A 13,469-nucleotide genomic window follows, 5' to 3' on the forward strand; every position below is an offset into this window, starting at 1 on the left:
CTCTGACCTCAGTATATGTGAATGAAAATGGGTTCTGTGGGTACCCACGAGTCTCCCCTTTACAGACATGCCCACTTTATGATAATCACATGCAGTTTGGGGCAAGTCATAGTCAACCTAAGGTGCCAATGTTAATGTTATTAATATATTCTTTTTTTTTTTTTAAATATATTTATAATTTTTTTCCCCTTTTTCCCCCCACAAACAATAGAACACAATCAATAAAGACAGCAATACACATTGATCTCCCCCCTTTCGACGTGAGATAATTGCATGAATAAACTTAGCAAATATGATAACAAAATAACAGTAGACACAATTGTGATAAATACAAGTGAAGAAAATTTAAATTTAAAAAAATAAAAAAATAATAGAAAAGGAAGAAAGAACATATATAAGCATATATATATATATGTATATATACTGTATATGCATATATATATATATATATACATACATACACATATAAATAAGTAAAAACAAATAAAGAGAGAGAATTACAGAACTAATAGTAGTACAAGAGATAGACCAGCTATTTACAGTACATGCAGTATTCTCTTAAATGGTCTGACCATGGACAACACCATTAAGAGAAGTACCAGTATGTAAAAAGGTTACTCCGACCGGGTGCCAGTGTCTCCCTGTTCACTCCGTCTGCGGTCGGGAGACGATAACGTTACTCGCTGCGGAGCCCCGCTGCTTCAGAGCCCCGCTGCTTCAGAGGCAGGAAAAGCCAACACTAGGATCAGCATTGTTTCATGGAGAGACCTTCGTCTGGTCAGCTAACATTACTGCCAAGCAGCTGAAATATAGAGTGATATTGTGGTTTCAGCTGACGTGTGTCGCCTCACTGTTTTGAGTGATGCTCGTTCATGTCTATTTAGAGCGAGCACAAGCACGAGCCCGACGTTGACTTTCGTTGACTTAACGGCCACAGGTGTCGCTGTTAACAAGATATTCTGAAAGTTACAAATAGTCCCTTTAATTATTTTTTACCCTCTTTTATTTATATCATATATATATATTTTTTATAACTTAAATTATCTTTCCTATTGAATTGTGCCTTGCGTGTTAGAAGTATTGAGTTTAGATTACAATGCCTTAAAGTTTGTAAATAAATTATCTTCAATAAAAATAAAAAGTAAAAAAATAAAAATAAAAAGTTGAAGGAAACAAAACAGGAAGAAGAATCCTCTTCCGGCGAGGGGATGCGCGCGCAGCCACGCAGCCAGCAGCGCTGTGTGTCTTCATCATGTGTTCATGGTCGCATTGCTGCTAAAGAGACATATTACAACATTATATGGTAACAGACTAGGTTAACATACTGTTTTTTTTTCTTTCTTTTTCACCCCGGCTCTGCGCTGATTGACTACTGATAAGAAACAAACAAGTTAAAACAAACTGTGGCTGTTAAAGCTGACTAGCTCGAGCTAGCTGGAGGAAGCTAGCAACCTAGCAGCACACAGAGAAAGACTACAAGATGGACGGAGCTGCTGCGATCAGAGAGGACGAGGCTGAAAACAGACCTCAGGATGGAGACACAGCATCCGAAGACAACGTCGGTCCATCGGCTGAGGACACCGCTGAGAGTAAGTATCCAGCAGTGGTCACTTAACTACATCTGAGCTGTGTTAGCACACAGCAGCAGTGTGTTGAGGCGTGATGACCTCGCACAGCAACGTGCACCACAGTGACATGACAATATAATACTTACTGCACAATAGATGCGGCAAATAACAATTAGCATAAAGTTGCATTAACTTGCACTGTTACCTGGCCTTTTTGGCTATTTCATGTTCAAGGATGCTCAGTGCTGTTTATTGATCACAGTCCTAGAACAAGCTGATTCACAGCTACAGTCAGAGAATGAGATTAGCACATGCCACCTAAGTTAACCCTTTTCATTTGGTAAGTCACTCCTCAAATTCAGTAATAAAGTATGCATTCAATAAGAACTCTTTATTTACTCCTCTAATTCATGTTTTTTTTTTTTGTTTTTTTTTTTTAAACATTTATCCTTTGATATTGCAATATATTGTTTTTAATTGTTTTTAATTTGTTTGTTTGTTTTATTGATACAGCAAACATTAATTACTTAACCCTAACCCTAAGCTAGCTAAATGCATTTTGGCAAGTCACTCCTCAAATTCAGTAATAAAGTATGCATTCAATAAGAACTCTTTATTTACTCCTCTAATTCATGGGTTTGTTTTTTTGTTGTTTTTTTACATTTATCCTTTGATATTGCAATATATTGTTTTTAATTATTTTTTATTTGTTTGTTTGTTTTATTGACACAGCAAACATGAATTACTTAACCCTAACCCTAAGCTAGTTAAATGCATTTTGGCAAGTCACTCCTCAAATTCAGTAATAAAGTATGCATTCAATATGAACTCTTTATTGTGAGTGTGGTCTGCAGGGAATGAAATTAGCACCTGCTAAATAACAGGGTAAATGTTGGCTGTGGCAGGTAAAACTTTCAGGCCACCTGCCACCATGGCAGATTCCTTATATTAAGAAATATAATTTTTAAAAAGCAATTCCTAAATTAAAAATAGTCAGGGATTAAGGTTACATGATCCATATTTCTACTGTCTGTTACCACTGACTCAGTGTTTACTAGGGGTGGACGGAAATATAGAGTATTGCAATATTGTGTTTTGTGATTCTGTATTAATTCTCAAAGACCCCTGTATTGAATTCTAATTAATAGTTTACATGCAAAGATTAACTCAGTCAATACTTTACTTTATTTGCAAAGATAAGCACCGTCTGTGATAAAGGCAAATGTAAATCCTACTAATCCTACTTTTTTTTGCTCAGATTTTATCCATATGGCAGTGTGTTTTTTTTTTATACTATGACAGTTTCCTTAAAATTAGATTTTTTTAAAATCGCGATATATTGTCTTGCTTACAATATCGCAATATTTTGAATCGTAACCACTGTATCATGATACGTATCGCCAGATTCTTGCTAATACTCAGCCCTAGTGTTTACGATTCTAAAGCGTTCTACAAAGATTTCAGAAGTGACAGACAAAACAATTGTGTGGCTAGTAGAAATGTTCAGTGACCTGCCACAGTGGCACGTGAGGAAAAAACCTAATTTTAGACCCTGGCTACAGTATATGGTTATGAATTGGCAGTAACAGATTTTGTTAAGCATGTTTTCATTTAAGCATAATATAAGACATGCATTACAAGGAGTATAGTCATGAAGTGATGCTTTTACTGTAGTGCTATTGGACAATATTTATTATGTGAACAGGCCAAGCTGAGAAACCATAGAAATGAAAAGCTAACCTGAATTATTAGTATTTTATATGAGCCACACACCATAGAGCAAATTGAATATTATATCCTTTCATTTTCTAGATATTTGAAATCTGATGAGTTCATGAACAGTCAGTGTTGTTGTCTATTCCCAAAGCTAAAAGTGATGCACATCACACAGAGGCAATGCATTGTGGGGCTTTATTATACATTTAGTAACATTCACACAGGATGTAGTTAAGTCATATGATTTACATGTATGACGCCGTAGGTTCAATCTCAGGCTCTCTCCACTTTTGATTTACTCATCTTATGCTTTCGCATGGTATTTGTTTTGTCATTATCAACCATCTAGCAACAACCAAACAATCTTTACCTTGAATTTCTGATCCGTGTACTTTTTAATTGTTTGTTAAGCTTTATTAGCTTCCTAGAATGACAATATCCCTGATCCAAACCATGACACTGACTGGCAGAAACAAACTCTTGATTTCTTGATAATGTAGCTCAGGCTATACTGTATTCAGGCAGTACTTGTGTATGAAAAACTAATATACCTTTTATATCACATTTTGAATGGTAATGATGGGTACAAATGGTTTAAAATAAACTCCGTAGCTAGTGACAGTGTGTGACTATTAAATATCCTTTTATAAGGATATGATGGACAATGGTAACTTAAGTATATGTGTGTTCTTTGTAAGAACTTGACAAGGTTGTATAACTCCTGTCAGGACAACATTACCTAAATGCCCCATATGATGATGTTTTGGTGAGATTAAGCAGCACCCTTTGAGTTTTAATTATACATAATAACTTGAAATGGAGTTGTGTTAACCTTTAATTCTTAGAAACTCTCTATGGGAATAGTGCACATGAACATCCCACAGATTTAGAAATTAATAAATAAAAAGTATTCTGATTGTTGTTAATTACTCTGACAGTCTTAAAAATGATGAAACCAGGGAGAGGGAGTTTGTTTTTCTTTGGCATGGCAATGCAAAAACAACAAACTCCAAGCATATTGTGTACTTAACTTTCTGTGTCAAAAATATGACGGCCAAGTGCCACTTGAAGGCAGTATCACAATATCTTGAATGTTGTGCGTCCTCTCCCACCTGCTGGTGCCTTTCTGCCAATAAAAACAGCTGTAATGGGCATACATTTAGCTTTTTAAATCAGATGTTCACCTATCAAACTTTACAGTTCAATGCAACTTCAGCTTTGATAAACATTAGTGATATAATTCTCTGATTCAGTGTTTAAAATGGAGTAAATTCTGATATAACTGTCATTTTTAAAGTAATTCTGTACCCTTATAAATAGGGCTGGCGTAGGGCTGAGCAATATAATGATATATATCGTCAAAATTATATAAAAATGTCTGACGTATCTATTTTCCTATATTGCTTCTATTGCGATATTAGGCTAGGCCTATATTTAATTCTTTTTTTTCTATAATTTCACTTAATACTGTTATGTTCATTCTGCACTCAACTTTTGATTTGGCAAGTATTCAATTCACACAGGACTATACAAAAATAGAAAATCAATGTTTTTCTTTCACAACCCTCTGGTGAAGCACAACAATGTATTGCAATGTGGTGCAATGCGATGCTTTGGTAACATTTGCCTGTTTAAAAATGCAACACATTCTGCAGCGAGCAATCCTATCAAATAACCGAATGATTGAACTTCAAAGAGGACATTTGGCTTAAGCACTGTATGTATTAGCCCCTCTGTAATACAAGAGTATTTTTATGGGTATTGTTATTTCTAGAACCAAACTGTAAACTCTAATCACCTTTAAAATAAAGATATGATTTGCACCTGTGTTTTGTGATTTTTTTTCTTTTTTTTTTTTTTTTTTTTTCCTGCTTTTCTTTCTCTGGAAACAGGAGTGGCTTTGACCTCCTATTTTCATCTTTCTATTTTTAGGGGTTGGGGTTTTCTGCTGTCGGGATTGTGGAGAAGCCTTCAGGGAGGAGGCAGCATACTTGGAGCATCGCCATCAGCACCCGCAAGAAAGCGTGTATTTAGACAACCAGTTGGATGGTTTACACGATGCAGAAAAGGACAATGAAACAGCTAATTTCTGTACTTTGTGTTCACTATCATTTAGTGAACCAAGTGAATTCCAATCGCATATGGAGAAGAGCCATGGTCAAACCTCCCAAAAGGAGTCTAGTATTCAAATCAATTCTGGGACAACAAAGCAACACTCCTATGAATGTGCAGACTGTGGGAAATGTTACCTTGTCATCGGACACTTTCTCAACCATCAGCGCTCACACAGACAAGCCTCCAAATCCCTTTTTACTGACCTTGAACATTTGAAAAAGAAGGCATTTCAGTGCGAGTCTTGTGGGCGGAATTATTCTCGCGCTTCAGCTCTCGATGCACACCGTCGCTGTCACGAGGAAAAGTTAGTAAAGTCACGAAACAGGAGTTCAGGAGATGCGTCTCACACGGAGGAGTCAATAGCCGGAGCCAAGCCCGGTGAAAACCAGACGAATGTTACTCCTGAAAAAACTTTTACGTGTTCATGTGGTAAAGCTTTTACTGCTCTAATGCGCCTTAAAACGCATCAGCGATTTAGCCGCAAAAGTCAGTGCTCTCCAGAAGAAATGAAAGAAAAACCAAAGAAAAGCTCCAATGAGTTTTACTGTACTGAGTGCAAAAAGGCGTTCAATGGCCATATCGCCCTCTTCAACCATCAGCGGTGGCACGCTAATCACTCGGACGACTCTGCGAAAAGGTTCCCATGTGAGGAATGTGGAAAAGTATTTATGTCTCTAACGTTCTACTACAAGCATCAGCGCACGGCGCACAGCGATGAGACCCCGGCAAAGTCGTTTCTTCACCAAGTGTGTCAGCTACAGAAGAAGGCATTTGAATGTAAAGATTGTGGGCTAAAGTTTTCCAGGGCTTCAGCACTTCACTCCCATGAGCTTCATCACACGGATGTTTTCAAAGAAACGGAGAAGGAGGCTCCGACGCATACCTCCCCGATACCTCAACAGACAACTTTGGAAAGCGAGAGCAAAGAGACTGAGCAGGAATCTGAGAATGTTCTTCCTACCAGTATGGCTGAAGAAGACTCGCATGTAAATGAAACTGATGAGGAAGACGTGGAAGGTTATGACCCTGGGGACTTTAATGTGCAGGTGATCAGTGCAAGTGAATCTGAGGACGAGCCTGTCCAAGACCTGAACCCTGATCTTGAGCTGCTGTGTGAATCAGATCAGGAAGTAAGAGACGACGGCAACGCTGGAGTTTCCCTCAGTAGTCTTGTTACAAAACCAGAGATGGATTTGAAAATTGTAGAAATTGACTTTGAGCAAACCGACGAGCAGTGTGCCCTGATAGCGAGCGGAGTCGGGAATAAAACGACAGGGGAAAGATTTGAATGTCCAGAGTGTTACCGTTGGTTTACTAGCGCTTCATCGCTGCGTGTTCACAGAATGTGGCACGGCGTTCGTAAGAGAAAACAGCAGACTCAAGGTCAGTCAATGGCAGTTCACACATGCGACACATGTGGCCACGAGGCCAGTAGCTACGCAGCACACTGCAGTCACGTTCAAATACACAAGAATCAAAACACAGGCAATGATGGTGATGATGATGAGGGATTAGAGAAGAAAAACCTGGCATGCAATGAGTGTGGTAAATGCTTCTCACATTTGTCTGCTTTACTTTCTCATCAGCTGCATCATCCCAAAAAAAAACTATTTCAATGCCCAGATTGCATGATGTCTTACTCGCATGCTGCTAGCCTGTTTAACCATATGAGAAACTGCTCCGCGCAAAAAAAGGAGAATATTTCAGACGCTAAGAAAGAATACAATCCAAAGAAAACCCTTCTAGGCCCAAAGATTTATCATTGTGAGCAGTGCGGGAAGGGTTTTTGGTCTCTGGGAGCTTACTCCCACCACAAGCAAAGTCAGACTCAGTGTACAGATTTGAGGCTGAAAAAAGGTGTCACAGGATCTTTGCACTCTGTTAACGGACACCCACGCTTCAAGGTTGCGTGTCCGGTGTGCGGTAGAAAGTTCCGTCACAAGGGCACCATGGCGTTACACATGCGAAAACATGAAAATGGGAATCACAAATGTGAACTATGCAGCAGGTCATTTCGTCTTTTCTCCAGCCTGCTCAGACACCAGGTTGTGCATAACGACCAGTTACTCCCGCCACCCATAAAGTCTTTTCAGCATCAGGTTGAGCAGTTGAAAAAGAACACGTACAGCTGTCCTGACTGCGGGAAGCTGTTCTCAAGGGCCAAAGCGCTTCAGTTTCACCTGAAAAGCCACGGGTACGAGACCGGGCACTCGCCGTCATCGCCGAGATCTTCCGTCACGCTAGAGGATCTGCAGTGTGCGACATGCCTTGCACATTTCAACAACAAGTCCTCTTTGAGGGCTCATCAAAAACTTTGCATTAAAAGAGACAGTCAAGTTGATTGTAAGACAGAAGAACCCTCAGAAAACTACGATACTCACAAGGATAGCATGGATGTCAAACAGGAAAGCTCTGAGCAAACAACAGCACATACTGAAGTAAAGAATGAAACGGACAGTGGGGAGCTAAAGATGGAAATTCAAACAGATAAAGGCAACTTGGAAAACCCGAGTACAACTAGTTTGAAATACAAATGCAAAAAGTGTGACAGAAGCTTTTCGGTGGTCGGAGCTTTGAATTTTCATAAAAGAATTCACGCTGAGGGTAACAAATCTGTAGCGAAAGCAAAACTGGCCATGTCTGTAATGCTTAATAAAAAACCTAAACAGGAAGAGCCAAGTAAAGGGCCATTTCACTGCTCAGAGTGTGGGAGGCGATTCATGTCCAACTCGGCCCTCGGCTCCCACAAAAGATGGCACAGAGAAAAGAAACTTTCACGGGCCTTGTTAAAAGACGATGATTTGAAATCTGGGTCTGAGGATGGACCCTTTCAGTGCAACAAATGCGGCAAACAGTTTTTTAACCATCGTGTTCTCCAGCGCCACCAGATGTTTAATCGTCAGTGTCAGACCAAAACTGAGACAAACAAAAGTGTCAAGTTTTCATGTCCAGAATGCAGCGAAACATTCAAGCAACGTTCACTCCTAGCTGCCCACTATGAACATGAGCATAACAACACTTTGGAAGCTGCAGATCATCACTTGGTTGACCAAGTCCCAGAACAGGTTGATGTCAACTTGAATGGGAGTGAGTCCATGTCATCAACACTGAAGCCAAAAGCTCACCAGTGTCCCCTCTGCTCTATGACTTTCACTAAAGTAAGAGGTCTGCGTGCCCACAAATGGCAGGCCCACTCGAAGAGGACAAGAGGTAAAAATAAGGTTCCTTTGAGGATAAAAACAGAGTCCGTCGCCTCAAGAAGTGAAGTCAAACGGACAGAAGACAACACTACAGTGACAGTGAAAAATAGCCCTGTTGGCAGAGGAAAGAAGAAAATTCGATCAAACCCCCCACTTGTGAAATCTGTCACATGCCTCGACTGTGGGAAGCAGTGCAGTTCTCTAGGCGCCCTGCTTGACCATAAGAAAGTGTGCCTGGAGATGAAGCACGAGTCTAAACTGGAGATCCAAACTCCTGAAACCACGGCGAGTGACGGCTCCCCGCTTCTTAGCCGCCTGTCGGAGCACACGGCCAAATGCCTCTTCAAGTGTGATAAGTGTGGGAAAGCTTTCCAGACGGAGGAACAACTGGGAGCCCATAAGACCAAGGCGAAGAGCCGGCCTTATTGTTGCGCCCTGTGCTGCCACGGCTTCTGGACCGAGAATCAGCTGCAGCAACACCTCGCCTGGCACGACGAGGTCCGCTGTCGCCTCCCAAACGAGGTTCGCTTCAGGCTCAGCGCTGCTATGATCTCAAAGCCTTTAAAACCCAACACCCCTTTTTCTGACACCAGAGGGACGTCCTGTCCATCCTCGACACTGGACAGCCAGTCGCAAAGTAGCCATAAGTGCCAACATTGTGGCAAAGCCTTTCTCTCACCAACTGCGTTACAGAAACACGAAACTCAGCACTGCAACAACGACTCGTATCATTGCTCCATTTGCCCCAGGACCTTCAGTGAAATACAGGACCTCATCGATCATCACCAGGAATGTATCGGTGATTACAAAAGGCAGAGTGATGATGCCCCTGCTGCTGTCTCCTCAGGAGATACCAATGGCCTTACTTGCCTTGAATGTGGAACTACTTTTTGTCAAGAAACCGATTTGCACCAGCACTATATGGAACATGCCCGCAGAGCGTGTAAAACCTGAAAAGGACTGAAGTGAAGACACTGTAGATTGTGGATTTTTGTTTCTTTTGGAGGTTGCCAAACTACTTAAATATGTTAAGCTACAAAATGCATTGTTAGATATTTGTTTTGGCGAAGTAGAAACATGCTTTCCGTAGTTGTTTATATATTATTTGAGATTCTTTATATGTAAAAAAAAAAAAAAAAAACACAAAAAACAGTTCCTTAGGTTATTTTCCTATTCTCAGGCTTTCCTTTACACTGGATTAGTATATGTACAAATGTTTAAGAATAACTCCTTTTATAAAGTTATGTTGAGATGTTACAGTGATAGTTTTGAGCCACCATTTAATTTGTCCCTGTTTTATTTGAATAGACCTGTCATGAGTTGAACCTCTTTGGGGATTACTGGCTGAAGTAGTTCATATCTAGATAGATAAAAAAAAAAATGAATCGGAAACATTTATGCATGTACATGTTTTTCCTCCAAATTAACAGTATAGCTGACACACTACTTATTTCAAAGTTTATGAAAACATTGAAATAATTCTGCACAACTAACATATACTGATATTGCTTGTGTCATTTTGAATATCAGAGGTTTGGCAGAGATATGTGAAATTCAACAATGTGCACTGCTTATGTGAATTGGTTAAAAAAATGTTTAACATACCACAAACACTACCATGAACAAATTTAACAATCAAAGAATTGCATTAATTGATGTATAAGCTCCCATGTTCTTCCCTTTTTCAGTGTTATATTTCTATGTTGTGGAAAGACTTTTCATTACTAAAGTAGCGCTTTTGTTCATGTAGGATAGTTGTTAGTTTACTGTATCCCTTATGAAGTGGAAAAAGTATTTGTATTGTACAAGAGATGTTACTTTGCTTTATTAATTTATGATCTTTTTTTTCTCCTTAGATGACCAATATACCCTTTAACTACTTGTTTAACTTGCTGTTTCTGAAACAAAGAAGAAAACGTGCTCTGAAAAGTTAAAAATAAATTGATCCATTTTTGAGTGAACTACTGGATCGTGTGATTCATTCAACCTCAGTGTGGTCAACCTGCATGTTCGTGGTCGTTGTTAAAGAGGAACTATTTTGCTTATTTTCAGATGCATACTTGTATTTTGGGTTTCTACTAGAACATGTTTACATGCTTTAATGCTAAAGCTTTGTTTGTGGGCATGCAAGCATGGCGGTTCAGCAGCAGTGTTTCTGTGGGGGAAAGTAACTCCCTTTTGAGTGGACTTTGTAACTTTGCAGACCTTTTACATGCACAAAAGGAAAGAGAAAACGCACAAAAGCATAATAGGTCCTCTTTAATATTTCTGTTTTGTGATTGGCACTCATCTTCTGACTAATTAGTACTGGTCATGTATTGGTTTATTATCAGAGCTTGTTGAATTCAGCAGCATTACATCTAGAAATCAAACCATAGCTAGTCAATTACATTAAATACTTCATGGAAAAGTTTTTACATTGTAATCATTTCATACATAGCACATTATGGATATGGAGCCAGAATATTAATAGACTTTTGTAATGTTAAATTATAATCAAATTCAAGTTAACTGATGCGTTAAAAGCCTCAAATTCACCAAATAATGATTTTATTTACTCATTCTGTCTTTTATTTAAAAATTTAATTATAAACTGGAGACTTACTAATATTTTTCTTTAATGTGCAATGCTCTGAGATTGAAACCATTTTATGAAGCGTTAACACCTGACTCAACATTTGACTCGTAATTGCATCTGTGAACGAAGAGAAGAGCCACAACTCAGTCTTGTAAGTTTTACCTGCTGCCATTAAACCGAGGTAACATTTTTCTACCTGTTACCAGACTGCAAAATTTCAGCTGGAACAACACAGGAAAAATAATTTATTAATAAAATCAGAAGAGTTATGCTAGTTTATTTTATATACTATATAATAACTTGATGCTGTTCCAATTATAGTACCAGAAATGACAATATTTGTGCTTGTAAAATGTCTAATTTGGTCCTTTTTTCTTCTTTTCTAGCCAAACAGTGCAGCATTGCATGTACGGATTGTGGACTGAAGTTTACAGACTGGGACGTCTTCGAAACTCACCTGCATCAGCATGCCCTGGAAGAAGAGGAGGAGGAGGAGGATGAGGAGGAGGAGGAGGAGGAGGAAGAAGAAGAAGAAGCTCAGACAGGAGACAACATGAATCCTGCAGGAGAACTGGATTCTGGGAGAGCAGACGATGGAGAAAATAGAGGTGATGACACGGGTGGTGATGCAGATGGGTGTGACGTGAGCAGTTCATTGCGAACAAACCCGTCAGGCTTAACACAACGCCCAATGACGAAGCAATCTGGGAAGTTTCATATTTGCTCGGTCTGTGGGAAGATTTACACGTACATGGTTTCATTCATAAAACACCAACGGCTGCATGAAAACGAGTCAACAAGAAAAAGTCCACAATCCAGTGAGCAGAGTTTGAGTAAATATCAGTGTCCAGAATGTGGGATGTCTTTTATCAGGCGTGCACGGCTACTTGGTCACCGGAAAGTTCACAGGCCGTTTAAAACAGAAGCTCCCAGATGTGATCAGTGTAACAAAGACTTCATCTCTATAAACGCATGGAGGGCTCACGTCGATCGCCATAAACAGGAACCGTTTTGGTGTTTAAGTTGTGCCAAAGGCTTTAAAGATGAAGTGTTGCTAGATAAACACCTGCGGAATCACAATCGGAAGGTATACACTTGCAATATTTGCCACAAGAGCTTCAGCATGTCCAATGAGCTCAGGATCCACTACAACTCCCACATTAGAGCAAAATCTTACCAGTGCACATTCTGCGGGAAGGGCTTCTCCCAAGTTGGAAATCTCATTTCACACCGAAGAAAGCATCTTAGAGTTTATGCCGGGTCCAGCGGGATGCCTCTGGGGCTCAAGAATTCTGCGATTATGGCAAAGAAGCGAGCGATTATGAAGAAGAGACTTATTCTCGCTAGTGTCAAAGAGGAGCCAGAAATGGATACAAACATGGAAGAGCTGTCGGACGATGCTGACGAGTCTGTGGATGGTGCGTATTCTGAAGAGTCGGACTGTGGAGAGCCCGTGCATCACTTCAAGCTTTCGAAACCACCCGGCTCGGCTGGATCCGATCCACCCAATGGGTTGAAATCAGAAACCGTACAGCCACAGGAGCTGGACGAGAGCGAGTCAGAGGAGACAAACATGAGCAGGGAGCACAAGTATTTGGAATGGGAGTGTGTTGAATGTTATATGGGCTTTGATGAAGTGGAAAAGCTGCACTTTCATTATATACAACATGCTACTGGGGAGCTGCCGATACCACAGGAGGATATTGAGGGATGAAGGCTCATAGAAGGGTTTATTTTTCTCACACTGGTGCCTTTGTTGACCTTTCATTTTATTTTTTTACATTGCTTGCTGTTAAAGATATATGATTATAGGGCTAACAATTATTGTTGATGAATTTGTAAAACCCGCTAGCTGTACATTATCCTGCTTATTACACGGCTACTTACTTAAAAAATCAATAATCTGACACAAAAACGGTCCACCAGAGTACGACATCAGAATTTCGCCCATAGCAACGGTCTGTTATACATAGCAACAGTCTACTATAAAGAAATAACAGACCGTAGAACGCCGTGATTGACCAATCAGAATCGAGTATTCAACAAAGCCGTGTAATAATAAAGTATAATATCCCCAGAGAGATAGATGAATGAGTATCTACAACATAGTAACAGTTCATGCCTGATGCTATGAGATTACACTACATGTTTTTAATGTATATTGTTGATATATAAACTGAGATGAAAACTAGGTATATCAAAACATTGTCATGAAGGGAAAGAAAATGTAAAACTGAAACAAAACTACGTACCTCTACTTGTAAAACCAAATAAAATGAAATGCATTCAAAA

The 13,469-nt window shown here is 39.6% G+C and overlaps 1 protein-coding gene across 3 annotated transcripts; it reads left to right on the forward strand.

Moving 5' to 3' along the window:
* The first annotated feature begins 1,094 nt into the window (after positions 1-1,094).
* On the forward strand, positions 1,095-13,469 carry si:ch211-261d7.6 (zinc finger protein 208). Of its 3 annotated transcripts, none has more exons than XM_037785730.1 (4): positions 1,128-1,589; positions 5,217-6,782; positions 11,564-12,981; positions 13,207-13,469. In XM_037785730.1, the coding sequence occupies exons 1-3, from the start codon at positions 1,481-1,483 to the stop codon at positions 12,889-12,891; spliced, it is 3,003 nt and encodes a 1,000-aa protein (XP_037641658.1). In that variant the 5' UTR covers positions 1,128-1,480; the 3' UTR covers positions 12,892-12,981; positions 13,207-13,469. The 3 variants fall into 3 exon arrangements, with proteins under 3 accessions (XP_037641656.1, XP_037641658.1, XP_037641657.1); XM_037785729.1 differs by having other exon boundaries at positions 1,129-1,589; positions 11,564-12,987; positions 13,191-13,469; XM_037785728.1 differs by lacking the exons at positions 11,564-12,981; positions 13,207-13,469 and having other exon boundaries at positions 1,095-1,589; positions 5,217-10,560.

The sequence above is a fragment of the Sebastes umbrosus genome, chromosome 11 (assembly GCF_015220745.1).
Source record: "Sebastes umbrosus isolate fSebUmb1 chromosome 11, fSebUmb1.pri, whole genome shotgun sequence".
NCBI lineage: Eukaryota > Metazoa > Chordata > Actinopteri > Perciformes > Sebastidae > Sebastes > Sebastes umbrosus.